Raw genomic sequence first — 27544 nt, 5'->3', positions numbered from 1 at the left:
TATATGCACTAGTAACCTACAAGGTCCCATTTTCTGATATTAATATTCAGTGCTGTGCTACCAAGAGACGAAGTCCACACGCAAAGGTAAGTATTTGGAGGGAAAAAATGAAATCAAAGTGCCAAACACTGTAGTTCTGGCTAGCTACATATACACAACAAATAGCCCAAACCACGCCCGTTATCGAAGCAACAACGAGTATACCGTTCGATATATGTGAGAGCCGACAAAGAGCAGGATATCAGATACGAGCAAGTGAACAAATTAACCACTGACCCAAGCGGTGACACGCGATGCTCCGAAACGACCCACGTACTGCAGGCCGGTACTGCCCATGGGGAAATAGCTGACGAGGTACCAGACGAGGGCCGCGAGCTGAAAGATCGAGAAGATCAGAGTGAGGAAGAGGTTCTGACGCTAGAATGCACCGAAAAGAAGAAGTCAGCATGAGTTTCCAGAAGAGGATGTTTTGCCGAATGCGGCAAGTGGATGGTGTGTAGTTGTGATATGCGGATAGAACAAGATGACTTGATAGCCAGGGACGGTGAGACACAGGTTGATCTCGATGCTCTGGACTCCGCGCTCTGTGACACCGGTAGGTGTTGGACAAGGTGAAGTAAGGGAAAGGACATCCAAGTCCCGCACCGTGGTGGGACGTGGCACAGACGCAAGAGTTAGAGTAGAGAGGACGGCCGAGCGCAGAGTGTGATAAATTCGAAGGATCCAAAGTAGCTGCGGCCAACAACAGGCATGACAAGCCGTGGATTCAGGTTGTACTGCGCGATGGGTGTGAAGGTTGCAAAATTCCCCTTTTCCCGGTTGTGCAGTGCGACAAGACGGACTAGGATAGAGAGAGGGAGAGCGAGTGTGCGACAAACAAGCAAATGCAGAGGGGAGTATCATGAGGAGAGGAAGGATCGTCGGCGCACAACGAGGTAAAGCGTAAAGATCAAACACAAAATCCAAATCCGAAAACGAAAACGAAAAAAGAAAGATAAAGAAATCGATTTTACTTACCCCGATAGCGAAGTAGAGCGTGAGGGCGATCGATCCAAAATAGGCCGCTGTGAATGGCAACCGTGTCCCCGAGACCAAATGCTTAGCGTAAGTCCACGGTCCCATGAGAACCGCCCATGATAGCAAAAACAAGACTGAGCCGACGGACCATCTAATAAAGAAACCTGTTAGCAAGAGATATCCAAGACCAGAGACGAATGTTCTTGGCATGAGGCGCAGATATAGGTCAATCAAGGCCAATCAGCTTCCAGTGTGAAGTACAAAGGCGCACATGGCCCTAACCAAAATTGACCGATGACCTGGTCTATCCTAGCTCGGGATTTGCTCGGTCGTCCGAGAGCATGAGATAGCCGGGGAAAAAAGGAAATAAAGCTGGAAGGGCCATAGAAAGCCGGAAAACATAGCCCACATTAATGCGGACCATCGCGGAGGCAACTTACAAGACCGCGAATTTGCGGGGCTTGAGTGACAAGACAGGGAACAAGAAGAAGCAGATCATGAAACAGATGGCTGCGCCCAAATTACATGCACCAAAGATGAGCATGCGATCCCACCGACTCACTATACACAGTCCATGTTAGTGATTTTCTCTCTTCATTTATCGACTTGCAAATGGTGGTAATGAATCCTGCCGGCGCAGGAACTGCAGTCTCATCACCTGGACCTTATGCAACGGGGTACGGGAAGATCTGGGAAGCGGGGGATCACAAGACAGACAATAAAATACTTACAAGCAAAGAATCCCTCTTCTTCTTCCCGTCGAGTTGGTGCCGGCAACGGGGCCCCAGGACCTTCATTGTGAGTGGGCAGTTGAACATAACCCCCTTCGCCGAAGGGGTTGTAAGACTGTAGACGAGATAAGAATGGGGTGTTCGATGACGCGCCAGTTTGCACGGGGAGATCCGGGTCTCTACGCGACCATCCCAGTGAGTTGACAGAGTCTCGGAACGAGTTATTCGCCATGTTTGAGACTAATTTAAGTCAGATTTTAGTCGAGTTTTAGATCCCAAATAAAACGAGTAGAGGTACGTGCACTACTGCGTCTGCAGAAAAGGCCCGTAGTCTAGGAAGTCAAGACAAGAGAACACTCTGCAGGGACTATGCGAGATGGAGTGCAGATGATCTGCGCGGGTGGTGGATGATCCGTAAGGATTGGCTAGAGGTGGGGACTTGCTCAAGCCAACAGAGAAGCAGATGACGACTGTGTCGAATGTGGATCCGGCTTCTGATGAGCTGGGACACGCCGTGACTGGGTTCGAACGGGCCTACTTTCCAGGAAAGTTCTCCGACTCGGAGATATGCCGGTCAAGATCGAAAGATCAAAGGCTTTGAATAGCACGCTGGCAGATAAACTTTATGGACAATCTCCGCGACCAAGAAAAGTCTGTCTATTGCACAGTGATAAGGCGTCAGCCCAACGGGATCTGCAGCTATCTCTGCGGAGCTGGCGATGGCTACCGGGGTAGCTTGGGATTCCTCTGGCGCGGCGCAAGTGTATCGCAATCGAGGGTACGCCGTTCAAAAATGTGGCGAGATAAGCCAACCAAACGGAAGATAGGTGGAAAGCTTGAACCTTGCGGGCACAATCCGAGAAGGGATGGGAAGCGAACACAGCGTAGGGAGTGCTGATTGGACAAGGAAGCGCAGCGCTATCGAGAAAGGAGGGTATAAAGACGAGGGGAACCAAGCAAAATGACGAGATGGCGTGAAGCTACCGATGTGACCAACCCGATCGGCGTTAAGTGCTGAAACTGTCAGATGATGATGGTTTCCAGTGTTTGGGTACAAAGCTCTCGGACCGAGCCCTGTGGGGTTATTGACCAGGATTATCCCCCCATAGGATTATAACCAGGGGAATGAAAGAAATACATGTCACTTACCAAGAGGGTGAAATGTTGCCTATGTGGCGTGTAGAGGTATAGTTGTATAGTGGCAGTTCCCAGTTCTGCAATGAAGTCGGGGAAAGGAGGCTAGTTCCCAATGGGGTATAGCGTGATCCAATATGTAGCAAGTATATAACCCAGCTACAGCGACTTTGTGTATTATTGAATATAGATTACTATCTATTCTTAGTCGTTTTTAGGTTATTATAACATTGTATAATTATCCATATTTCTTTCCTTTGCGCTATACCTACTGTAGGGTTAAATCCCCTAAAGACATGTAGAACTATAGTCTGTACTCCCCTAGAGGTTTTTGTTGCATAAACAAATCGACATGCTTTGAATGTGATTGCCATATGACTGACTTACTATAATATTAATTTGCACTATAATAATAGTCTATTCTTTACTATACCCGATCTAGACTCATGACCATTATTGATAGTGCCCCCGCTCTTTCTGCAACTTCTAATCATTAGTTGCCGTCCCACTGTCGATCCTTCATGGCTGGTGCGCACCCTGTAGCGATCGGCCGTAACTGTAACAGTAGAGTGGCGGCAAAGTTGTTGTATTGGACAGCCCTGCAGAAGCATCTATCAATAACGGTATAACGGCTATAGTTGCCGCTAGTCGTATCGGAAGAACTCCAGACAGATGATGTTGCATACCCATTATATAACCTTTCCCTGTTGACTGTATTTATGTAGCTACCCGTGTACCACGTAGGGGAATTATCCGATAACCATAAGGGCACTAATATGCATCCGGACTGCACCGTGGGTAACATTATCACTAGCCTCATTGTTTCTCCAAATTTGGGTTCTGCTTTGGCTTTTTCAGTTTCCCTGTTTTCTCTTGCTTTTTCAGACATACTCTGTAGGATGTCCTCGACGCACACGAGGCAGTTTATCCGTGACCCCGGAATGGAGTGCGACCTTAACCACGTACGATGTCGTCATGTCAGGGTCCTGTGCACGGGTACTTTGAGTAAGAGATAGATAGTCTCAACATCGTGTATTGAATACCACCAAAGTAGATCGTTGGATACAACTCCTCTCCCTTGCGTCGACCGTGGATTACTAGTGTATAGCTGAACCTTGACGGGACGGGACGTCAGATCCATTTCCACTCAAATCTCGGAGATCAGTCCCCATCCGTCGATCTCAGCATACTATGATCCCCTAAACTAGAGTGGCTCTCAAAGAGGGGAAAGTTTGGCGATGTGGCTTAGCACAGTCATACCAAAGCGAGGTGTATTGCTTTGATTCACTATTGGTGGAGGGTCTTAGACACATTCCAACCCCTCCAATTGTCTTTCTGCGTATTCTACCATTCTACTTTTTGCTTCCGATAAAGGCCGGACAGTTAAGTCCGAAGTCCGAAGTTACTGACTGCCTTGAACATTCTGTAGAGTTCCAAATATTGAACTATAACATTATTCCCTTTGCCGCTGTATCCTAGATCAACAACCACAAGTCCGCCTCCTACGTAGAACAAAAATAAACCAAAGAAGAGACTCAAGGCTAAGTGCGTAGTCAGAGCGGAGGAAGATGAAGGTCCAAGCTCCCTTGACGATCACAGTGCGGATATGATCGTCACTCCAGACTCCTCTGCACGACATCCCACATGAAGAGTAGACCGCACAGATGCTCTTGCAGAGTTGATACTAGTGCTTATGGATGTGGTCTGTGTTATTCTTTGTTCTTTTTCTCTTTCCTCTTTCCTCTTTTATGCTTTTCTTTCGCATATACACTAGGATCTTGTCCAATCTTGTCTATCTCTGGTATTGCCAAGGTAATGGGATTATGCATGTTAGGTTCTCCGGATGATATTTGCGACTCGTAGTCATTTACGGTTGCTAGCCGATCTATACCATCTCCGGCATCTTGAGTGCTAGTACTCTGCATTGTTAATGTAGCTCAACCATATCCACATGGCCTCGTTCGGGAATCTTGAATATACGCTGCAAAACTCCCACTCTGAATGATAGATAAGGGTTTCTGAGAAGATAGGTTTCGGTATGCTTGTAACCCCAAAATCTCATCTGATACATTCCTGCTTGCTCTATTCAAGACATCCGTGAGTCATGATTGCAGTAACAGGTGACAAATATACCAATGTGTATCATGGGATAGCCGTTTTACTTGATCCGGCCGTATCACCCTTCCCCCCTTTGCCCAAGTATGTTTTTTATTTTGGGTTGTGAATATGATAATGTTTTTTTCCTTTAGTATTTCCCTTTATTATTATTATTATTATCTATGTATAGTACGAAGAAGAAAAACACAAAAGAGGCTCGGGGGTTTACCGTTGCCACCCCTCCTTCACCCAATATCCACTCACATCCATTTACACTCACACACGCCCTTTTTCCCTTCTGATCCAGATGGTAGTAGTCAACTTAATTCTAAAATAAAAATAAAAATCCATGTCCGATGGCGTAGGTGAATCTCATCGATTCCCACCGATCGACGGGCTGCATGACCGATGCTGTAATATATCAAATGAGAGATGCAGGAGAGCGCCGCTTGAGTTCATAAAGTCTCCATCCCCTCGGTGTCCGTCTGCGAAACCAGCAAGAGCTTTCCTCTGAGTTGTCACTGCACTTCTGCTCTCGAACTTCTGATTTGTGAAGACTTTATGCCCCGTGAACTCCTAGTTTAGCATACAGATCAAGGTACGTGTCAAGTTCCTTCTCATATATCACATATCCCCTTCGTTCCTGCATCTGTGATATATGTCTTGTCGCCAGGTGCCCACGTGTGAACGGGGCTCTGCTGATATGTCTTACATGTCTGGACCTGCATGCTTATTGAGATGTCTTGGGATGTATACTCTTGATCTTTCACTAACCTCAACACAGGTTTATACCTCAGTCTACCTAAGTATACTTACATACACCGACTTCGCATACGCTTCTTCACTTGGTAGGTCCTACATTTCATCAGCCTCAAACCCAAGCCCAAGCATGTCCTTTTCTTTTGTTATTAAGAAGTAAGCGCTTGCATCAACTCGTATTCCGATTGCAATCCGAGCGTGGGCATCAAATCCTGAGCAAACCCGGGGGGTCAAGGCGCAAGAGATACTCAAATCCAATGTGGCCAATATACAACTTCGGGTGAAGTATGAACTACGAACTATATGATACCGAGGCCAACGTTCTCGACAAAAAAATTCCATAGATCGCCATCTCACCGCCTTCCCACCGCTTGTTTCTTCTCCAGACTTTTTACATCTGCAAAGGATAACTGGGATCAAATACTCCAACTGGGATCAACTGGGATCAACCGAGTTCAGCTGGGAGTACCTGATTTGAGCTTGGTTCATTCCCTGCTCGTCTCTGGTCTTTTGATCTCTTTTCTTCTTCCTGGTCCCCGGTTCTCTTTCATTCCTCGCATTTGCGCACTACTCAGCTTTATTTCTTTCTCTTTCATCACTTACAAAGTTCTATAGAACTTCTCCAAGATACTATCACTTTACACCTTACACCTTGTGCCTTGCGATTTCTTCAAGACACCTTTGTGGTCGAGATCTGCACCCATCCCGGGTTTAAGACCGAGGAAATTCCCCCGGCTTATTGGCACGTCTCACAGTCTCCCCGGACTTCATTCTTCCAATCCTCATTGTTTCAAGGGTAATTATTCACATTCCTTTTTTCACTTTCTATTTTGCATTTTGTTGGGTTGCCTGTTGCCTTGCGCACGGAGGCCACGACATCTTCAAGTCGCCTACGGGCGGGGTCGAGTCTTGACTAACATCTTTTCCATGCACACAGATCGTGACATTCTCACATCCCCACCTCATCCAATATTCTTCATTATCGGGCATCTCGGATCGCCTAACTTTTGACAACTGTCGCGGAGAGTCAGTAGGATCGGCACCACGACTCCTCCCTTAGCCCCTCGCCGATCTCCGCCCCATTTTCAAACCCCCATATTGTTTCACCAGGCTATGGCTGAAGCGAGTCTCTTCATCAAACACGAATCCGACGACTACACCCCTTTCATCATGTCACACTCCGGTTACTCGATGGGTAACCAATTCCCCAACGATGCGATCGATCCGTCCGACTTGAACATGCAGCAGCAGAATGGCTTCATGCCCTACTCCTACGGCTCGCAACAGAACATGTCATCCAGCTTTAACTTCGGAAACTCCGGCATCGATACAGACGAGTTGTTGGATCTCGAGATCAGCGGTCAAAACGGTCATCAGCGCGACAATGTGAATTATCTTCAAGACCAGTCTGCTGGTGGTATCGCGATGAGTCACCAAAGTCAGATGTCGCATATGTACTCCAACACCCCAGATAATGCTCCCATGGCCAGCCCGTTCGTCCAAAACAGCTTCAACTATGAGCAGTATCGCATGAACCAGCAAAATCCCCACATCCATGCCAGCTCTTTCGACCAGAACTACCTCGGCACCAAGCGCCAGAGCTTGCAAGGCATGGACCGTACCTCATCTGACGGCCGCAGCCCCATGACCCCAAAGACACCCGCACTGGGTTCCTTGACATTGGGTACCCCTGAGTCTGGCAGCTTCCCGTCCCAGCCTATCCGGACCGGCCTGCAGGCTCGTCACCAGAAAACCCTATCCAACCAGTGGGATGGAACTCCCGGCAGCGCACAGTCTTACGTCGAATCCTCTCCTATCTCATCTCCTCCCCACCAATCGCACCACACCGGCATTTCCGAGATCCTCAAGTCTGGGAAGCACGCCTCACTGCCCGCCAAGGTTGACGCGCATCTCCCTGGTGGCGGGGGAGATCTCGAATCACAAGAAGCCAAGCGCCGACGTCGCCGCGCCTCGCATAACCTGGTAGAACGCCGCCGACGTGACAATATCAACGAACGCATTCAGGATCTCTCCCACCTGGTTCCTCAGCACAGACTAGAAGACGACAAGGTCCGGAAGCAACTTGTGAACAACACCGCTCTTTCCATGGCCGGTGCAGGTGGAAGTGCCGCCACGTCTCTCCTCGCTGGAGGCAACGGTCGCCGTGCGACGGCGGGTAACATCACAATGGGTCTCCCAATCGAAGAAAAGGAGAAAGGTCCTAACAAGGGTGACATACTCAACGGTGCCGTCAGCTGGACTCGCGATCTGATGTGGGCCCTACATGTCAAATACCAGCAAGAAGCGGAACTCGCCGAGCTGATCGGCAGCCTGGGTGGAACTTGGCCCTTCGAGCAAACCGAAGAGGAGAAGCGCATGCGCAGCGAGATCCTCGATGCACTGGAGAGGAATGACCCAACTTCCTTCAGCTACACTCGCGGACCGGGTAGCGGTTTACGCGTACCCAAGCACACTAACATTGCCGGCGATGCCGTGCAGGGCGGCGACATGTCCGGCCTGACACCTCCGAGCCTGAGTCCTTCGTTCCACAGCGGTACTAGCAGTGCCAACGGCGCTGGTCAGCCGCAGTACTGGAACAGTGCTGGCCATGCTGCTATGAGCTTCAAGGAGGAGGACGAGTACGGCATGGAGATGGGCTAGATGGCTCGTTTTTGCCTTTCTTATTGGGTCATTCGAGCTTGACCTTTGCATACACGGCGTATCAATACGGGGACCGATCAGTCGGCGTACTAGGAGTGAACGAGAACGGGCTCATGATTTTTTTTTTTTTCCTTCCTCGATTTTTCTTGCGTTGTCATTACTTCATGCATCCATGTCAGTACGAGTAGTTCTCTTCTTTTCTCATCTTGATTTTGTGATTTTTCTCTGGGGCTTGCGTGCTTATTTCGGTCTCACCTGGCTTTATTTTTATTCCATATCGATACCCTGTTTATTTCCTTGATCTTCCTTTCTCATTGACTGGAGCTATTTTATTGTCCACATCTTCGGGTGGTGAGCATGGGTTTGATCACTTCTGTGCATGTCGTTTTTATCTATTTGTGTCCAGAATCTATACTTGACCTTTGAAATTGATTTCCCCCTCTATTCTCTGCGTCTGTGTGCTTTGGCATTTGTTGCGCAATGTGATTGCATCTTCCCTAATATCCCACCTGTTTCTCCCGATACCGAGTATCTATCAATCAATCTATGATGTCTGTAATCTCACAGCGTATGGTATTCGATGCGCAGATAGATAGTAGCTGCTGTAGAAAGATCACGCTAGTTAGGCCTAAGGGATAATAGAGAACAATTCTCCAATTCAATCGACTGCATCCTCACACCATAGCGGTAGTATATCTCTCTACCCCTGGATTGCGGCTGCCGCGACTACCTAGGTCATCTATGTATACGGCGCCCGTGGCGATATCCTCGATAACGGTATTGACGAGGTCTGTGTCACGCACGTTGCAGCTCGGCGCGCCAGGCCTTGGCGCGCTGCTAGACTTCTCTGCACTCCGGTGTCTGTTTTTGTAGTAATAGGCTATTCGGGGGTTATTCCTTTCTAGGCGATTGTATCACAAAGGTGACACATATACCAGCTACTTTAGATAGTCTAGGGCGTATAGATTGGCCCCCGCTTCCAACAGAGCCTCTAAGTTAGGTCTGGACCCGGCTCCCGAGACGGGCGACCTTGCCGGGATCCGGATGTGGTTGGGATATAAGGATAGAAAGTAACTATATAGTAGATCCATTTGAACCATACAACGGTCTTGAACGTTCAGCTCGCTTATGCCGAGAACCATATTATCATGGCAACCTCAAGTTCGACCACAGCGGCCAGACTCGTCCAGCTAGTCCCCCAAGTTCCTGCGTCTTCTGCCCCTGCGGCCTCACAGTACAGCGCCGGGCACAGCCTTGCGGCGAAATTCATCGAGAAGCCAGCTTCTGCAGCGTGATATATTCCCTGCTCTCAACTAATAACCAGCAAAGCGATTGAATGAGTTAGGCATATCAGGATGCATGTTGGACGTTGCATACTGAGTGGAGTCTCCACTTCTCATCGTGGCGCTTTTTGTGGGTTCACCCCAATCAGAAGGGGCCCCGCATGCCCAGTCTAGATACGTAGGGCTTGCCGTCTTTCACGGGCAGGGCAAGCTTACCCCCAAGGCTTTACCCGCTCCTCAGCAGTTGTGTCTTCGAGACCAATCACCACAAGAGCCTTACAGTGGCAGAGTGAAAACTACGTGGTCAAGATCCACGTCACTGTGTATTATTTTGTATTCGTCAGATTGTGTTGACCTCGGGAAATTGAAAGACAGAGAATTACATCCATGAATACCCATTCTCATATATGCAGCCTTGGAAGGTTTTGCCTGGGTGATGAACTACCAGGTATCCGACCATGGAACCTACAGCCACGATTTTTCGATTGCGCACCACCTATCGTGGCAAATCCACCATCGATGCCAAGTCCACGGAGTATTGGTACGAGATACGTATGTAGAAGGATCAGCAATAGCCCAGACGGGCCAGAGATAGAGTGGATGTGTGCCGCCTCTCCACTGGACTAGTTTTGCGCCTCGAACGATAGAACAATTAGCGAACAGATTCTGTTGTATGAATCTAGTGCTGATAACAGACAATGCGCAGATATGCAGTTCTCCAGGAATAGCAGCATCAATATGGTATTATCGGGGATGCGGGTGACGGCACTCCCGACCCTGACCCGACCCTGAGCGCAGAATTCCATTGGACTCCGTATAATATGAGATTCAGCACATAGATACTAACTTGAAGGTCTTTGTACCTTCTCGACTAATGCCTCGGGGTGTTTTTCACCTAGGGCTTGTTCCGTTTTGGTGTGGTGATTGCTCTACTGTCGATCGAATCGATCGACCCGATCAGGGTCCCCGGGGTCCTTTCGGGATTTTGGGTTATCCTTGGTTGCCAAGGCATGGTTGATCAATTGGTCGGGTCGATTGCGAATACGTAGTACGGATTAGGTGTTTGATGTGCGCTTCGGTTATGGCTGATCTGTGTGATAGGTTGTAATATAATGTGTATGAGGAAGCTATAGTGGAGATACGCCTATCTATAAGTGGGGGAGGTAATCGGTTGGATGCGAATGAACGAATCAGAACTCAACAGAGGGACTTGGGATCGTGGCAAAGACTTGGAGCTTACGACGGCTCTGTGACGTAGCCAATGCGGGGAAGGGAAAAGAAGCAGTGGAAAAATTAAGAGCAGAATTTATATATTTCTACTCAATCGACATCCAATAAACAAGTTTCGTGAGATGGATATTGTAATAAACAAGAAATGTCGAGCCTCTAGTTCTTCGCAGTCGAATCGTAAAATCGTACCTAAGTAGATAATGGTAGATAAAATATGGTAAATGCCCAGAAATGGGAGCACTATGGCACAGTGTTGGTGGGTATTGGCAAAAAAAAAACACCCCAAAGATGATGAGAATGGTAGAAAGGAGAATGAATCCGGAGAGGAGGGTAAGGATATGACTAAAATTGAGGGAAATGGCGATCGAGATCAGGTAGAGATTGCATGAGGTTCAGTCGAAGAATGATGCTGGGTCGGAGCATGCCCATTGATCAGCTTCCGCTCATGTTCATTCGAAAACGCATGACCACTAGACCCGGAACCATCCTCGGGGAGACCAGCAGCATCTCGGCAGGACGAGACACCGCGAGATTCAGCCGCAACGGGGGAAAGAGAACCCTTCTCGCGCCAGTTGACACCCTCCGACTTGAGTTGCTTGCGCGCCTTGCCGCCACGGCAGCAAGCCGCGCAGCAAGAGCCAAGCTGAAGGATGAAAGCGAACAAACTGAAACCCGAAGCGATCCACATAAAGACCATCATCTGGGTACCGACATGCGCCCGGATGTTGATGCTCGGATCGGCGGTTGCGAAGACATTGGCGAAGATCTCGAACATAACGGTCGCGACGGCTGACCCGACGATTGTCACGAGCGCGGTGAAAAATGTCAGAATCAGCATGGGCAGCGCACGGAACCAGATGAAGGTGCATCGGCGGTGGGGTGGCTTGCCCGCGGGCGGGTGGCCGTTGTTGTATTCTGCGGCCCAGGCTTTGATGCTCCGTGGGTGTCGGGAGGACACGGCAAGCGGGGCGAGGAAGATCATGACGAAGTTGAGGACTGCTGCGGATAGGAGGATTCCGAACATCCAGTGGGAGGCAGTGCGGGCTAGTTTTAATGGGCTTTCGATGTCGGATGGGAGAGCGACTGGGTGTAGCTGTTAGTCTTCGCATTCCAGGGGAGTCGTTGGGTGCGGGGATATTGTAGAACGTACCCGTCGCACCGGCCAGCAGCTCGTTCAGGATAATCTCAACCGGGTTAAAGGCATAGAGAGTCTCCGGCTTGGAGCAATGGGTGATGCCCTGGTCATCGTATCCTTCGCAGAAGTTCCATAGGCCGACCTGGTAGAAGTCATGCAGCCCGATAGTCTGGGCGATAGAGTTGATAAGGACGGCATTGGGAATAGAGACGGGAATAATATTGGAAAGATCGAGGTAGAGGAAGTAGGTATTGCGTAGGACGGGCCTGTTAGAGATGTTGCCAATGACTACCAGTAGCATAAAGATCCAAGCGATCAAGTACAACAGCGACCGTAACAGGCGGTGCCAACGAACGGTGGTCTTTCGCTGGCGGTCAATTGGGGTAGTGGACTTAAAAAAAGGAAGCTTTCGCTTGCCATTTTCCGTCCAATGCATGATAGAAATGTGATAAATGAGTGAAAAGGAGAGAAAGTCCCAAAATCCCCAGGAGATGAGGAAAATTAGGGTTGCCTAAGGTCTCCGGGGATGACGTTAGGCCATGAAATATCTCCCGATCGCCTCCAGGCAAATGGGATTGGATTGTTTTATTGTTTTTAGCTTTTAAAAGGGATTTCTTGGGTTTCCCAGGGTTCCTAGGGTTTCCTGGGCCTATTCGGTCTATTAGTTTCAAAATTTAAGAAATTTCAACGGATCGTCGCGTCTGCCACGAGATCGTCGGTGGCTGGACACTAGCGGTGTTGGCCCCTGGCCTACGCTGTCGATCATTCGGACTATATTAGTTCATCAAGGCATGGATAGAGGTATGGAGATAGCTGAAAAGCAAGGAAAGGGCAATACCACAGCCAATAAGCAGATTTAGTAGAATAATATAGAGCAATATACAATAATAGTGCAGCCGCTATATGTGAGACAAAAGTATAAGAAGGACTAAATTTATAACAGGCAGCAATCGGCACGAGACCCAGGCTAAAAATCATCCACTTCGCCCCCCTAAAGTGATAGAAAAATATAAAAATACAATTGGCCCATCATTCTCCTTTATTGGTGGTCAACGTCATATCGTCAAAGCCTCCACGTGCCGATTAGGTAAGTTGGAGTATTTCCCCGTCATTTTCTCCTCCTATCTTGGAGACGTAGAGTCTTCATATCACATAGGATGAGGTGGCCTACTATTGTCCTCGGCTTCCTCGCCGTTGCCGCGGCCCAGGCCGAATCTACAGAATCGACCGAATCTACCGAATCCACCAAATCTACCAAATCATCTACGGAATCCGGGAAGACCACCACCGATGAACCCACCATTGTGTCAGTCACGACTCCCATCGCCATTCCCTCCGGTACCTACCAAGACCTCACTACAACAATCACACTGGGTGATGGCGACAAGTCGGTCATTGCATCGACCACTCAACACAATGGCACCATGACCGCCTCCAACCAGACGCAGGCAGTCACTATGACTTCCGACTCCTTGACTTTGCTAGTGGGCGGCGGAGGCGGAGGAACGACGGTGATCGGGAACAATAGCATGAACGCAACTGCGACTAGGACCAGTACATCTACCCAAGCGCCTGTCGTTAACACCCGACCTTGCAACGACTACCCCGAGTTCTGTGCCAGGAAGTACTCCAACATTACCATGGTCGCAGCACACAACAGTCCGTTCGTGCGCAAGAACAGCGTCGCCGCCAACCAGGTACTGGATGTGACAACACAATTGAATGATGGAATTCGGCTGCGTAAGTGAAGCGGCGGTGCATTGCCTTTTGAGAAGTAAGCGATTATTAACCTGTGGATTAGTGCAATTCCAAACGCACTACGAGAACGGCACAATGTACTTGTGCCACACGACCTGCCAATTGCTCAATGTCGGCACACTGGAAGCATACCTAGTCGAGGTCAACACGTGGATGCGGAAGAACCCATACGACGTGGTGACCTTCATCATCGGCAATTACGACTATGTCTCGCCCGCTAACTTCACCACCCCAATCTACAACTCCGGACTGAAGGACCTCATATACACCCCCACCAAGGTCCCAATGGGCCTGGACGACTGGCCCACACTTTCGGAGATGATCCTCAGGCAGAAGCGTGCAGTCTTCTTCATGGACTACCAAGCCAACCAGACCGCGTACCCATGGCTGATGGATGAGTTCTCGCAGGTGTGGGAGACGCCATTTTCGCCTACTGACCCCACCTTCCCCTGCACGCAGCAACGCCCACCCGGTCTGTCTGTGACAGCCGCTAAGAACCGCATGTACATGGCCAACCACAATTTGAACCTGCAGCTGAACCTCGGCTCTCTGAGCTTGTTGATTCCCAATACTGCTTCGATTGACGAGACCAATGCTGTGAACGGTAGTGGCAGTCTAGGCGCAATGGCCAGGGAATGTAACTGTAAGTTGACATGTGTTTGATTCTTAATGTGCGTTGCTAACTCTGAACAGCAACCTGGGGCAGTCCTCCCAACTTCCTTCTGGTCGATTATTATAATTACGGCAATTTCAACGGCTCGGTCTTCGAGGTCGCTGCCCAGATGAACAATGTCACTTACAACCGTAAATGCTGTGGCAAGACATCTGGCGCGCTGCGCGAGGTCTCTATCGCTGGTATTTCGACGGTGCTTCTGGTGGCAGTGGGAGTGCAGGTGGTGATGTCTGCGTTCTGATTTCCACGATATCTATGACTACTTTGGGTGCATGACCGGATCGGTCGTCGGCGCTAGGTTTCTTTCTTCTTTTTTTGGCCGTACATATATTGTACTGCATATGATTTTGATATAGTACATATTTGTGTACAATGTTGTAGTTTATTCGATCTATTCATAAACATCATGGTCAACAAGCGGACATGCGCAGTTCACTCGAACTGAACAAATCAAAATAAAATATTTCCAGACGACCAAAACCAAAACCAACATATAAACCATAGCAAAATAGCCAATCCAACCCTCCCCATCACAACCTACATACAATCTACATCCCCAGCTCCCTCCCCGACATCACATGACCACCCCCCACCGCACCGCAAACCAACTCCACCATCAACCCTCACCCAAAACCACCCCCTCACCACCACAAACCCTCGCCTGCGCGCACAAAACCGCCAAAATGGTCGACATCGTCCCTCTCAGCAGCTATCCCTCCTACATCGACCTCCTCCCCTCAATCCAAACCTGCAACATAACGAACCTACCCGAGAACTACTTCCTAAAATACTACCTGTACCATGCCCTGACCTGGCCGCAGCTAAGCTTCGTCGCGGTCGTGCGTCCACGCGGGGGACACAAGCCTGGCCCCAAAGGCGTCGGCATGGCCGGCAATATCTCAGGCGAGTATCCCAAGGTCGTTGGATACGTGCTCGCGAAGATGGAGGAGGAGCCTACGGACGGGAATCAGCATGGTCATATTACCAGTCTGAGTGTTATGCGCACGCATAGACGGTTGGGGATTGCGGAGAGGTTGATGCGGATGAGTCGTGAGTGATATTCTTGATTTTATATCTAATATTTTACATTTTGCATTTGCATTTTCATTTGCATTTGCATTTGTATTTGAAACGACCTGCAAACGCTGCATATTCGCATATAATTACAGTCCGGTTTTCTAATTCCATTCTTTCTTGCAGAACGCGCAATGGCTGAATCTCACCGCGCCCATTTCGTCTCGCTGCACGTGCGCATGTCGAACATTGCTGCGCTGCGACTGTACCGCGATACGCTTGGCTTTGAGGTCGAGAAGGTCGAGGACGGGTACTATGCCGACGGCGAGGATGCGTATGCTATGCGCTTGAATCTTCAGAACTTGTGGCTTGATTGGAAGGCGATTGAAAAGCGGGATGCGGAGAATAATAAGGAAAAGAATGGGGAGGAAGGGAACGAGGATGAGGGCGAAGAGGTTGGGGAGCTTGGGAAGAAGGATGCGGAGAAGATGATTCGGGTTAAGGTTGGGAGAGGACTTGGGGTTGGTGATTTAGTTGAGAAGAATGAGTCGAAGGCTTAGAGGATATGTGAAGATAGACTCAAATGGGCATGGGTTATTGCTCTTTGTATGTATAAGAGATCTTTTTGAAAAAGTTTGATTTCGATATATAAAGTTTTCGCAAATGTACTGTATCAATGTGAATCGTAACTTCGTCGACTTCGATGTGGTCGAGATCTGAACTATGCATTGAGCAGAGCAAATTCATTTTTGCCGTCCTCCCAAGAAAACATTGGACACCACGCTGAAAATAGAACCAAATAAGATAAAACCAAAGAGAAGAGAAGACATATGCAAATCATTTACTTCCCGTATCCTCGTCCTTCGGCTGTTGCTTTCTCGCCTTGCGCGGTAAGAGCATATCCTTTAGCCGACTTGACGTATCACCCGGCTTCCCTTTCTTCACAAAGGCGCCAGAGTCTCCAGTAGGTGCCGACTCCTGCATACTTAGCCGCGAGATAGCAGGGGAGAGGGAATTGGAAGCAAATCCAAATCCGACATTCGAGCTATTCGGTGTAGAAACCGGACTAGGCTGTGCTTGTGTGGTGACTGGACGTGGAGGCATAGGCGGGTTAAATTGCCGCGAATCTTCCAGCCGCAACGTCCCAAGCTGCTGATCTAGCGGCTGGGAAGGCATATGATTCGCCGTGTCGCTGTCATTAGCGCGAGCTTGTCGGACCTGGCGGCGTCGAGTGCGTTTGCGTTCACGCTGCTCGTCTCGTGCTCGGCGCAGCGTGTCCCGGAATGCTTTTTTAGTGGCACGCATTTCTTCTTTCATGGCGCGTCTATCGACCGAGTTGCGTTGCTGCTGCTCAGGTGAGTCCCAGCGACCCCAGTCGGCGTCGCCGGATTGTTGGCTGTTTTGTTGGCTCTGGCTGAAACCTGCTCGCCAGTTATTACCGGAGAACTTGGCTTCTCGGCGGGACTCTTGCAGGACCGACAGTTGCCGGCGGAGGTCCACGGCGGCGTCATATAATACCCGATCATGACGATCGTCTAGAAGCTCCAATTGGGTGCGCACTGTGGCAAGGTCTGAAGCGCCCAGGTCCGATGTTGTCGAGATGGAGTCAATTGAGCTGAACGAGGACTCAGATGACACGGAGCTCACCGATACTCGTCTAGTATGTTCGGTCGCGGGTGGCTCTACCCTAAGTTGTTCTGTAGAGGGCTTAGGCTTATTGCTATCAATCTGATCGATTGTCTCAGGCCGACCCGTCGGATTAGGACTTGTCACAGGGCTAGGGCTTTGAATGGGTGTCAACGGAATGTTGGCTATGGGACGAGGCGAGTTATCCCAGGCCGGCCGAGGATAGTACCCACCACCGTATGGAGGTCCAGCCATTAGTGCTTTCCGACTATGAAGCCTTGCCTGTTCCTCAATCCAGCGGCCATGTGCAATAGCCTGCTCCTCGACCTGCCGTCCATATTGTAGCGCCTGTTCGCTGAACCGCTCTCCATATTTCTGGGCTTGTGATGCGATCTGTGAAATCCACCCACCGGATCCAGCCTTGGGGGTGCCATTATTGGGGTACTGCGGTTGCTGCTGCGTATAGTTCCAATTGTTCCATTGCCATGGGCCTTGTGGTGGGTGGGTATAGTATTGAGGTGGTTGGTTAGGAGATATGGGGGGAGGGTATGGAGGAACACCATATACTCCATATGGAGATGGGGGCACATATACTTGGGGGTTATGGAACATAGAGGGAGGCATCGACCAAGGAGTCGGAGAAGGAACGTGCTGCCCAGGCACGGGTGACGGAGCATTTGAATTTCGAATCGGCTGGCCATCTATCGAACCCGTTGCCGCTGGATAGCATCGGGGACATAAAGCGGACGATGGTGCAGAATCAGGTTCGCCTACGTAGACAAAGACAATCTGGGTAGCGCGGAGCTCGAAAAAGCATTCGTTCCATTCGGCGACAACGGCCGCGATTCGAGCTTTCCGTTGCTCATCAGTCTCCTGTGGGCGATCTTTGCGGTCTCGTCTAATCTCCGCTCGCAATTGGCGTGGGAGATGCTGAGAGGATGCAGCGAGCCCCAATTGCGGCGGAAATAGATACTTTAAGAATGTATCCCAGTCCTGCTGGGTAACCTCATCTAATCGAGAGGCCCAGCACCGTGGCCGTCGTGGAAAATCCTTAGCCTGGCTCCGGGGGTAGATGGTCATATGATGTTGCAGAAGATCCCGGCTCTCGTCCAAGACCGAGGGAAGCCGTTCCTCAAAGTACGCAGCGGCGGATCTGAAATGCGTCGGCACGACCGTCGGCTGTATTGGGACACGAGAGCTACTGGCATCCTGCGTTGGGGAGACAATCGCACCAGGAACTATTGGGGCCTGAGAAGAGCTGTTGTTCCGACTGCTCGCAGGTGCGAGTAATGGGTCGACGGCCGAGTACGGGGGTGGTGGAGCCTCCTCTTGGTCCATTTTGAGAAGGCGGTTATGATCGGCCGGGGAATATCCAAGGGTAGCAACAATATAGTGGCCTAGGAAGGGCTACAGTGAATTCCCATTCTGTGATAAGATAACGAGGACCTGAGAGGCGGTGGAAGGCAGCAAGAATACTGTAAATGGGGTTCTGTCAGCGTACAATAATTATATTTGGGAGACGTTATGTCCTACCTGGATGTCGGAGAATGACTCACAGCGACAAAGGGTATACTGAGACCCTGATGAAGGGGTACATACGAGAGAAAGGCTGATCTTGGGAGTGAAGAAGTCCATGACATTCCACCGGGCAAGGTTAGGAGATTGGCGGGGACGATAACGATAAGGCCTATCGATTGCCAACAACCTTCTGCGTGGACATATGCAAACTTCCTGTCGGAATACATATGCTTTCAAGATTGAAAGAACTTATATTAAGAGGACTATCAACACAACTATATTCACACCGAAAGAGCAGGGTGTTGGTGGTCCTGGTTGAGGCCGAGGAACTATACAATTCACTTATAGACATGCTCATCGGCCATACATGGCTGAAATGCTGCTTCGTTTGAAAATACTGCTTCAAGTCCACTGCTAGTGACAGTAGATTTATTCTTGGATTAAATGTACGTAGTGCCCTCGGAGGTACCCGCGTAAACTATGTCTCATGTGGGATTGCTCGTAAGTGAGAGTATATTCTGGGTCCCATACTCAGACCCTTCATGACTTTCATCCTCTCCTCCCTTCACTTCTCTTCTGTTCGACTCAATTCCTTTTAATAAACATACAGACAGATACAACTGTCAGTATCTCAGCATTTGAAAGATTCTCTCGGTCTACAGGGCTCCTTAGTCGTCTCAATTGTGGGAAATCTGTTATCCTCTGATTCTCGGCTATCGACTGAAAGACAGCGAGAGGTGTGCAGATCACCAACACACGCCCCCGTGGCATAGTCAGATATTTTACTCAATTGATCAATACAGTAAGCCTTCAGTCTTTATTGTAAGGATTTCGAAAAAAAAATATGAGCTAACATGGTGGGTTTGTGTATAGTTCCAGACGGGGTCTCCTCTCACTTTACAACAACGGGGCACCCGGTCGACAAAGATCTTTACAACCATACGCCAAGATGTCGACGGAGCACACTCGCGATTGGTCGACTCTACTTCTGGTTGAGAAACAGACTGGACCAACCGACCAGGCATTTGAGCTGCCAGAAATCGCTTGCTTTACGCTGTACCAATTTCCCTGTCCTCTGAAACACCCTTCCGACTACCTCACCTGGCGCAATGACATCTACCACATTCTGAAAGTGCACAGACTTCATCGGCTCATTGATTCTGGCATCGTTCGCCCTTACAGGGACTCGCCCAATGCTAGGAGATGGCAACAGATGTCGATCGAGGTCCGCAACTGGCTAGCGTGGAACATGAATCCGATCCTTGTATGCATGATTGCGAAAGAACAGCCCCGAGCCGAACTGGCAGACGAGTTCATGATGGGGGCCGAGAAGATTCTTGGGCCTTATACCCGCAGTCCCGCACAGGACTATGAGGATATCTCAAGCGGTCTGTTCAATCTCATTCGGTGCCGGCGATGTGATTACTCTAGTGCCCGGTGGTTTGTTCACCGTCTGATGGAGTATTACACCCACACTTTGAATATGAAGATGGGGATTCCGCCATTTGTCCCGCTGCTGATCTTGCTGGCGGAAGTTGAGAGTGATGTGGGAACAGCCTTTGTCAATCTGAGATATGAACGGTTGAAGAACATGCACAACTTCGCCCAGGATGTTACCAAAGCTTACCTTGAAGAAGTGTACCTCGATGTGTTGGACTACCTGGAGTGTATGGATCCGATGCCTATTGAATGATGATGTGATGAACGATGGAAGCCCGACAGTGCACAAGAGTATGGCAACACATGGCTACCTTTTATTGTGGGGTGCCTACTTGTCCTGCAAAGAAGTGCTTGATTCCGCCGTGAAAATGATATGAAGTGTGTTCGAAGACGCCGAGAAGGAACAATGAACATGATATGGAGGCTGTGTTCCAAAGGCTATTTCAAACAGGGGTCCGAGATGAGACACATGCTATCAAATCCTTGTATTTTACCAATTAAATCGCAAGTTATCAACCTCCTGAGCCGAATGAATTATGCGCATTAAAAGATCAAGAAGATAAAAATAAACGTGAGGTTCTATGCGAGAGGAGAGTGGCCCCACTAGGCACCAAACAATGATTCAGCGCCTGGAGATTGGCTATTCTGAAGAGCGTTTATTGGTCAATGAACAATAGAAGTGGAGCACTGAATCATCGCTAAGCCATCACATTGTCCATACTCGTTGCATTGCGCGATGCTTGTCGATTTATGAATCCCTTTTATAAGCATAATGGCATTTATGACTCAATATAAGGCAGCAATGAAGTATATCTCGGTGGATATATCGGATAAAACTGGCGCGCTGATAATAGCCTGATCTATCGTCTTGGGGCTTTTGCTTTTATACCTGATCGGTTCTTCCCTTTTTCCACTATACTGCTCTATACTCTCACATGCCAAGCACGTCCTCTCTTGTACATTATTCCACAGACACTTGTGATTCATGATGCATACTCTTCAAAAAGAGTCCAGTTCAAACCAACCAACCCTGAACGAAGGAGACAGCGTCAGAAACCTAACACATGACCTCGAAAAACAGCCAACGAGGCAAACCACCGAAACATCAGCACCAACCACAGAAATATTCCCAGAAACAGACCTCAGCTGCGGAATAGTAGGCTGGGACGGACAAGATGACCTTAATAACCCCCAAAACTTCCCGGCCAACAAAAAATGGACCTTGCTCGCCCTGATCAGTGCCATGACTCTGATCTCTCCGCTGGCCTCGAGCATGTTCTCACCCGCCATCTCATACGTGGCAGCGGAGTTCGGAGAAACAAATGAGACAATCTTGTCTTTTAGTGTCAGCATCTATATCCTCGGATATGCAGTGAGCCCATCCCACCCTATAAGTTATGCAATCCAACCCGTCTTAACATGTCGGAACTAGTTCGGTCCCCTTCTACTCGCCCCTATGAGCGAAGTCTACGGCCGCCGCGTCGTCCTCAGTGCTGCAAATTGGTTTTTTGTGGTCTGGCAAATCGGCTGCGCACGAGCAAACAGCATCGAGACCCTCATCGTCTGCCGTCTATTCGCCGGAATCGGAGGCTCGGGTTGTCTAACACTCGGTGCGGGTGTGATCGCAGATATGTTCCCCCGGGAGCAACGCGGCATGGCAACCGCCGTCTGGGCTATGGGACCACTGATTGGACCTGTGGTCGGGCCTATCGCGGGTGGATTCCTCGGACAGGAAGCTGGCTGGCGCTGGGTGTTTTGGCTATTGCTTATTGTGGGTGGTATCGTGTCATTGGGGGTTGAGTTTCTGAACAAAGAGACATATGCCGAAGTTCTTATCCGCTGGAAGACCGAGAAACTCGTGAAGGAGACGGGCCGAATGGATTTGCGGAGTGCTTATGACACAAATAAGGAGCCCGTTACTTTGGGACAGACCATGGTGCAGAGTTTCAAGAGGCCGGTTTTGCTGTTTGTCAAGTCGCCAATTGTGTTCCTTCTGTGTCTTTATATGGTGAGTCCAAGTTCGGTCGTGATAGACGAAATGCGAATTACTAACATTTCATCTCTAGTCCTTCGTTTACGGCCTTCTCTACCTCTTCTTCACTACCATCCCCAGCGTCTTCACTCAGAAATACGGGTTCTCCGTTGGCCTATCGGGACTTGCATATCTCGGCATTGGCTTCGGTTTTATCGGTGGCCTCGCAATTATCGCCTTCACAAACGACCGCATGGTCATGTCAGCTACAGCAAAGAACGGCGGCAAGTTCGAACCCGAGATGCGTCTCCCAATGATGATTATCTTCGCCTGCATCCTTCCAATCAGCTTCTTCTGGTACGGCTGGACAGCCGACAAGCACGTATTTTGGATCGTGCCTATCATTGGCATGTTCCCCTTCGGAGTCGGCATGATGGGCGTGTATATGCCTATCCAGACATATATCATCGATTGCTATCCCAAATATGCAGCGTCCGCCAATGCCACTTTGACGGCGACTCGCTCCCTGGTTGGAGCTCTGCTCCCGCTTGCTGGGCCGAAGATGTTCGGTAATCTGGGTCTTGGGTGGGGGAACTCGTTGCTTGGGTTCCTGGCATTGGCATTCATCCCAGTCCCTATTGTCTTCATCAAGTATGGCAAGGTGATTCGGGAGAAGTGGCCTATTGATCTCGATGGTAAAGATTGAAAAGGATTGAGCTGCTACTATCAAGGGCATACTATTCGCTCCACATCGGCCTTGTCTGTTCCCATGATCGGGATGATGTTTAACGACCCACATATAGAAGTTGCCTATACACAATTAATAGAATAGAGCATAATAGAACATGAATTTCTGTACATGAACAGGGTCATTCCTTAGAAAAGTTCAATCACAATTTGATTGATATCCATCCCCTCCACAAGATCAGGATACCGTCTAATAAAGTCCGGCGTAAGCCCCCACCCACTTTCAGTCATGAACATCTCATAAAACGCCTTTTTAATACACAACTCGTTCTGTTCATTCCGTTCAAGAATCGTCTCATTCCAAGGCCATCGAATCTTAACACAACAAGCCATGAACCCGAACAGGTCATCCCGATCCTTACTATACAGATGCCAACGCCGAATTAGGTTCAGCCTTATCCTTGGCCACGGCAAGAAATCTAAAACGAGCGGATGCGGAACGGTCATTTGACCCTGCACAGGCCTAAGGAACACAGGGAGTCGACCATAAGTCTCCGGGCTGGGGGAAATGACCCATCTCGAGAAGTGGTAAGTCAGCCAGCCAGTACTCAGTCGCTCCGGATCACGGACTGGGCGGCGTTGCAGGGCCGTGTGGATCATATCTGCTAGCGGGTTTGTTTTCGTGCCGTACAGAAAGTCAAGAGGGGAACTGGGGATATCTGGGCATGGGATTATCAGCTCTGGGTAGATGAACCACGGACAGGAGATCATGGTGCGTGTGCTGAAGTCATCAGTGTGTGGTGGGATTTGGTTCCACGGAGGCGTGGTTTCGGCGGAAAGAGGTTCTAGAGATGGGGATCGGATTTGCGGTGATGTTGACACAGCGGGCAGGGGAGCGTTTAGAAGGCTGCTAATCCCGTGCTGGGGTATCGATTCGTTGAAATCCGTTTGAAGGGAGAATCGGGCTTCTCGGTTGCTCAGCTCCTTATACAGAGATGACAAGTCATGGCTGGAATCACCGGTGGCAGCTGGCTCATCCAGTTCTGTCTCCCAGGAGTTGACGAGTGATTTCAAGCTCTTTTGGCGCTTGAGAAGAGTTTCGTTTTGCTTGCGGAGCCCTTCGATTACTTGGAGAAGGCGCTGCACGCCTTGGTCGCTGTGATGCTGCTCGCAGTGTATCACCTGTTTTTCGAGTTGGGCTACATGTCGCAGCTTCTTTTCGCGGAGATTCTGTTGCGAGCGACGATCTCGGAGGCGTTTCTTCTCATTGGAAGACATCGGGTGTGATGCTTTGATGTCGTGGAAAGACGGGATCGGCGGAGTGAGGGTGCCGCTGCATAATCGGCATAAGTGGATGTGCATAATTCTTATGCAGATATCTGATTTCCGAGAGAAAGTGGAGTGTACGAGGACAGCAAGAAATTGTACGAACCAACTAATATTGACCTTTGCGTCTATATTATTAGGTCTATCTCCTTTCCACGGCATGCATCTACTACATTTGTAGCGTGCTGGCGCATATTTTCTAGCAGGACGACTCCAGAGCGTAAATTGAATTTGAACTTCCATTGACCGAATCAATCGCTAGAAGAGAATATCAATCCTCACCGATCGATATGTCAAGCAATGTTGGATCCCTGATATTGCAGACATGCAGGTAATAATCCACCCTAGCACAAGAGAACTAGAAACATCAGAATATTTACCCCAGTATTCTTGGAGTCCATCAAAAGGTGCGATCAGACGTTTATTATCCGGCGTTGGCTCAAGGAAAAGCAGCTCACTTGGTGCTTGTGCCACTGGCCACGCTGACAGTCCTATGAAGCTTCAATATATATGAACATACAACTTAGAAAGATAGCTTGTATCCTACTTGCCTCGCTGCAGTACGTCGCAACTTTGCATATCTTGCATTGCTGAAGCTCGTGACCGATATCCTCCTCGATTTTTCCACACGTGAAGCAGCTATTAGGGTCGTTACGTTAGCATGAAGGGTCTGAATCCAAAGTCTTCCAAAGGGAATTCACCTAGGCTCCTGGAAGCTGCGTGCAACACGGGCTGGTAGTGATCCAGGGCAGCCAGAAACTGAACTTTTCCTGGAGTTCTGAACCCATGGTATTCAAAAAGTATTTGGCGCGAGTCGAAGTTAATTTGGGGCACTAGGTCACGTAGATGCTGCAGATCCGCTTCGTTGATGCGAGCACCAGCTCGGATCATGACAGCACCTAGAATGATAGTTCGGTACTTGGCGTCTTGGGAGAGGTCGCCCGTGTCTGCTTCCTTGGCGCGACTGGCAGCGAACAGCCGTTCTCCAAGGTTGTCACTGTCGAGCTGCTGGCGGAAGTACGGGACGATGACATTGGCTAGCAAATCGGTATATCCAGGGGTACTGTAGAGGGCAATTGACCTTGCTGGTGCCAGAATGTCTGTTTGATGAACCATTGCAGCTAGGTTGTGTTCCCAGTGGTCAATATTGATACCTAGACTGTCGGTCAAGTCGATGACCACGTCAAGGTCCTGATCGCTTTCGAACAGACCTAATATAGACGTTAGCTAAGAGCAAGGGGACGAGTAACAGTGATACTAACGCCATCCCCATCGACCCATGATGATGTTCGTCTAGCGAACAAACCCCAGAAGAATCGAGTGGAATAACAAGTAATGAATCCTCCTCATCGGCATCAGAAGACGAATCCTGCGAATCCTCGGAAGAAGGCTCGGAGACGGAGATATAGCGCCAGACATCAACTGTTCCTTTTGTGTGTCGCTATCATGTTGTTCGCTATGTGATTTCGGAAGAAGAATACAAAATATCCATGCCAGCAACAATAACGTAATAGGGAGATATTGGAAGGTTTACTGGCATTTATGTTGTTTGAATAGCTACACCTACAGGGCTATACTCTGCTCTGCGCTCTTCTGTCGCTCGTGCTACTCTAATCACAAAACATTGCTTCTAGGCCGAGCAAATCGGCTTCATTACCTCTGTTGTACTTTGTAACCTTGGGTAGTAGTCGGTGGTAAAATGAGCAAATATAAATCGAATCCATCCGTTGAAATCCCTACATATAAAAAACCGCTATAGCTCAGTAATACTTCAAACAGTCCATCGATCAGATACACGGATAATTATGCGGATAATTTACTGCAGGTCATCCTTCAGTGCAATGCACCTCTTCGTGATAGCAATTCCCCTTTGCCATGTACTGGTTGCAGAATGCTTCATCCCCAAAGTGGACGTCGCCATCATCGGCGGTGGCCTATCCGGACTCTCCACCGCCAAAGACCTGGCAGCGGCCAACAAATCCTTCGTCATATTAGAAGCACGAGACCGAGTTGGTGGTCGCGTACTCAACTTCAACCTCACAGGAAAGAATATCCAAGAACTAGGCGGCGAATATGTTGGACCAACACAAAACCGCGTTTTGGCTCTCGCGGCCGAACTCGGCCTCCCAACCTATAAGACATATACGACGGGAAATTCAACCTTCTATCGAAACAACACGGTTCACCATTATCAAGATACTTTGGGCGGTATTCCTCCCGTGGGAATAGGCTCCCTTATTGAACTTGCATTCTTCATGAACGACATCAATACCCTAGCGAGCAAGGTCGACCTAGAAGCACCATGGAATACCCCGAATGCCACGGCGCTGGATTCAATGACTCTAGAAACATACGTCAGTTCCCGATTATCCACTGCCGACTCTCGCGTTCTCCTCGATATTGCCATCCCAGCTATACTGTCGACCGAACTGAGAGAACCGTCTTTGCTGTATGCATTGTGGTGTATAGCTGCCGCTGGAGATAAAACAGGGCCTGGGACCATCAACCGTCTCATTGGGGTGGAGGGGGGTGCACAGGATAGTCGGGTGAGTGGTGGAACACAGTTACTCGCAACACTTCTCGCCGAGAGACTCGGCTCGCAAAACATCTACCTGAACACGCCCGTGCGCAAAGTCCAGCTCAAAAAATCCCGCTATCTAGTCTCTTCAGATGAGGTCAATATTTCAGCCCGACATGTTGTCGTCGCCATGTCCCCACCTCTAGCAAGCCACATCATATTCGATCCCCTACTACCAGCCGGACGAGATCAGTTAAACCAGCGCATGCCCATGGGGGCACTTGGCAAAGCCATCGCGATCTTCCCGACAGCCTGGTGGCGGGATGAGGGACTCAACGGAGAAGGTGTGAGCGACATCGGGGCAATCCGAGTGACATACGACAACTCGCCGGCGGATGACTCGTTCGGAGCAATAATGGGGTTCATCGAGGCGGACGAGATGCGCAAGCTGGATACTGCGAGCGAGGAGGAGGTAAAGCGTCAAGTCAAGCAGAGTTTTGCTAATCTCTTTGGTCCGCGCGTTGAAAATACCACCGATATCCTCGTTCAGAGGTGGGATCTTGAGGAGTTTTCCCGTGGTGGCCCCAGTGCTTTCATGCCGCCGGGAGTTTTGACACAGTATGGGTCTTATTTACGTACTCCAGTTGGGAGGATCCATTTTGCCGGGACAGAGACTTCACTGAGGTGGATTGGGTATATGGATGGGGCTATTAGCTCGGGAGAACGGGTTGCTGGGGAGATACTGAAGACTTGGTGAACGGGGATTTTTCATTAAGGAGCTTTCCCTGGTGGAAGTCGAATTTTATATTTGACACTCTGTTTTGAGACTTGGTTGGCTCTGTTAAGTGCTAGTTACATTCCAACGTCAATTTTAGCAAATGAGCGTCATCTTTAGGACATCTTTTGTCTGAGTTTGAGTTCAAATATAACGATCACGCCTCGATGCAAAGTTTATGGGATATTGA

At 49.3% G+C, this 27544-nt stretch overlaps 12 protein-coding genes across 12 annotated transcripts; 7 read left to right on the top strand and 5 right to left on the bottom strand.

The window, feature by feature from the left end:
* Window positions 1-1453: 1453 nt before the first annotated feature.
* LCP9604111_4772 (putative Golgi traffic protein SFT2) lies at window positions 1454-1980 on the bottom strand (the record flags this gene model as incomplete). Its single annotated transcript, XM_039072508.1, has 2 exons — window positions 1454-1578; window positions 1749-1980. 2 exons carry the CDS (start codon window positions 1978-1980, stop codon window positions 1454-1456), a joined length of 357 nt encoding a protein of 118 aa, XP_038929262.1.
* A 2595-nt stretch (window positions 1981-4575) lies between these two features.
* Window positions 4576-6682, top strand: LCP9604111_4771 (uncharacterized protein; the record flags this gene model as incomplete). The annotated part of the gene is made up of 6 exons (XM_039072507.1): window positions 4576-4584; window positions 5560-5577; window positions 5764-5894; window positions 6125-6243; window positions 6354-6534; window positions 6676-6682. The coding sequence occupies 6 exons, from the start codon at window positions 4576-4578 to the stop codon at window positions 6680-6682; spliced, it is 465 nt and encodes a 154-aa protein (XP_038929261.1).
* Window positions 6683-6908: 226 nt separating this feature from the next.
* Window positions 6909-8399, top strand: LCP9604111_4770 (basic helix-loop-helix domain-containing protein; the record flags this gene model as incomplete). Its single annotated transcript, XM_039072506.1, has 1 exon — window positions 6909-8399. One exon carries the CDS (start codon window positions 6909-6911, stop codon window positions 8397-8399), a length of 1491 nt encoding a protein of 496 aa, XP_038929260.1.
* Window positions 8400-11282: 2883 nt separating this feature from the next.
* On the bottom strand, window positions 11283-12483 carry LCP9604111_4769 (SUR7/PalI family protein; the record flags this gene model as incomplete). The annotated part of the gene is made up of 2 exons (XM_039072504.1): window positions 11283-11995; window positions 12063-12483. 2 exons carry the CDS (start codon window positions 12481-12483, stop codon window positions 11283-11285), a joined length of 1134 nt encoding a protein of 377 aa, XP_038929259.1.
* Window positions 12484-13204: 721 nt separating this feature from the next.
* LCP9604111_4768 (uncharacterized protein) lies at window positions 13205-14719 on the top strand (the record flags this gene model as incomplete). The annotated part of the gene is made up of 3 exons (XM_039072503.1): window positions 13205-13787; window positions 13849-14448; window positions 14499-14719. 3 exons carry the CDS (start codon window positions 13205-13207, stop codon window positions 14717-14719), a joined length of 1404 nt encoding a protein of 467 aa, XP_038929258.1.
* Window positions 14720-15161: 442 nt separating this feature from the next.
* Window positions 15162-16052, top strand: LCP9604111_4767 (peptide alpha-N-acetyltransferase complex A subunit ARD1; the record flags this gene model as incomplete). Its single annotated transcript, XM_039072502.1, has 2 exons — window positions 15162-15528; window positions 15679-16052. 2 exons carry the CDS (start codon window positions 15162-15164, stop codon window positions 16050-16052), a joined length of 741 nt encoding a protein of 246 aa, XP_038929257.1.
* Window positions 16053-16329: 277 nt separating this feature from the next.
* On the bottom strand, window positions 16330-18758 carry LCP9604111_4766 (uncharacterized protein; the record flags this gene model as incomplete). Its single annotated transcript, XM_039072501.1, has 3 exons — window positions 16330-18515; window positions 18565-18593; window positions 18652-18758. 3 exons carry the CDS (start codon window positions 18756-18758, stop codon window positions 16330-16332), a joined length of 2322 nt encoding a protein of 773 aa, XP_038929256.1.
* Window positions 18759-19585: 827 nt separating this feature from the next.
* On the top strand, window positions 19586-20329 carry LCP9604111_4765 (uncharacterized protein; the record flags this gene model as incomplete). Its single annotated transcript, XM_039072500.1, has 1 exon — window positions 19586-20329. The coding sequence occupies one exon, from the start codon at window positions 19586-19588 to the stop codon at window positions 20327-20329; it is 744 nt and encodes a 247-aa protein (XP_038929255.1).
* Window positions 20330-21064: 735 nt separating this feature from the next.
* Window positions 21065-22754, top strand: LCP9604111_4764 (MFS transporter; the record flags this gene model as incomplete). The annotated part of the gene is made up of 3 exons (XM_039072499.1): window positions 21065-21448; window positions 21509-22084; window positions 22143-22754. The coding sequence occupies 3 exons, from the start codon at window positions 21065-21067 to the stop codon at window positions 22752-22754; spliced, it is 1572 nt and encodes a 523-aa protein (XP_038929254.1).
* A 170-nt stretch (window positions 22755-22924) lies between these two features.
* On the bottom strand, window positions 22925-24013 carry LCP9604111_4763 (bZIP transcription factor; the record flags this gene model as incomplete). The annotated part of the gene is made up of 1 exon (XM_039072498.1): window positions 22925-24013. The coding sequence occupies one exon, from the start codon at window positions 24011-24013 to the stop codon at window positions 22925-22927; it is 1089 nt and encodes a 362-aa protein (XP_038929253.1).
* A 502-nt stretch (window positions 24014-24515) lies between these two features.
* On the bottom strand, window positions 24516-25342 carry LCP9604111_4762 (uncharacterized protein; the record flags this gene model as incomplete). The annotated part of the gene is made up of 4 exons (XM_039072497.1): window positions 24516-24552; window positions 24613-24700; window positions 24763-25272; window positions 25324-25342. The coding sequence occupies 4 exons, from the start codon at window positions 25340-25342 to the stop codon at window positions 24516-24518; spliced, it is 654 nt and encodes a 217-aa protein (XP_038929252.1).
* A 560-nt stretch (window positions 25343-25902) lies between these two features.
* On the top strand, window positions 25903-27336 carry LCP9604111_4761 (flavin monoamine oxidase family protein; the record flags this gene model as incomplete). The annotated part of the gene is made up of 1 exon (XM_039072496.1): window positions 25903-27336. The coding sequence occupies one exon, from the start codon at window positions 25903-25905 to the stop codon at window positions 27334-27336; it is 1434 nt and encodes a 477-aa protein (XP_038929251.1).
* Between the last annotated feature and the right edge of the window lie 208 nt (window positions 27337-27544).

The sequence above is a fragment of the Penicillium roqueforti genome (genome assembly GCF_015533775.1).
Source record: "Penicillium roqueforti strain LCP96 04111 chromosome Unknown scaffold_10, whole genome shotgun sequence".
In the NCBI taxonomy this organism is placed as follows: Eukaryota; Fungi; Ascomycota; class Eurotiomycetes; order Eurotiales; family Aspergillaceae; genus Penicillium; species Penicillium roqueforti.
The sequence above is the reverse complement of the archived record's forward strand: the minus strand, read 5'-3'. Positions and strand labels throughout refer to the sequence as shown.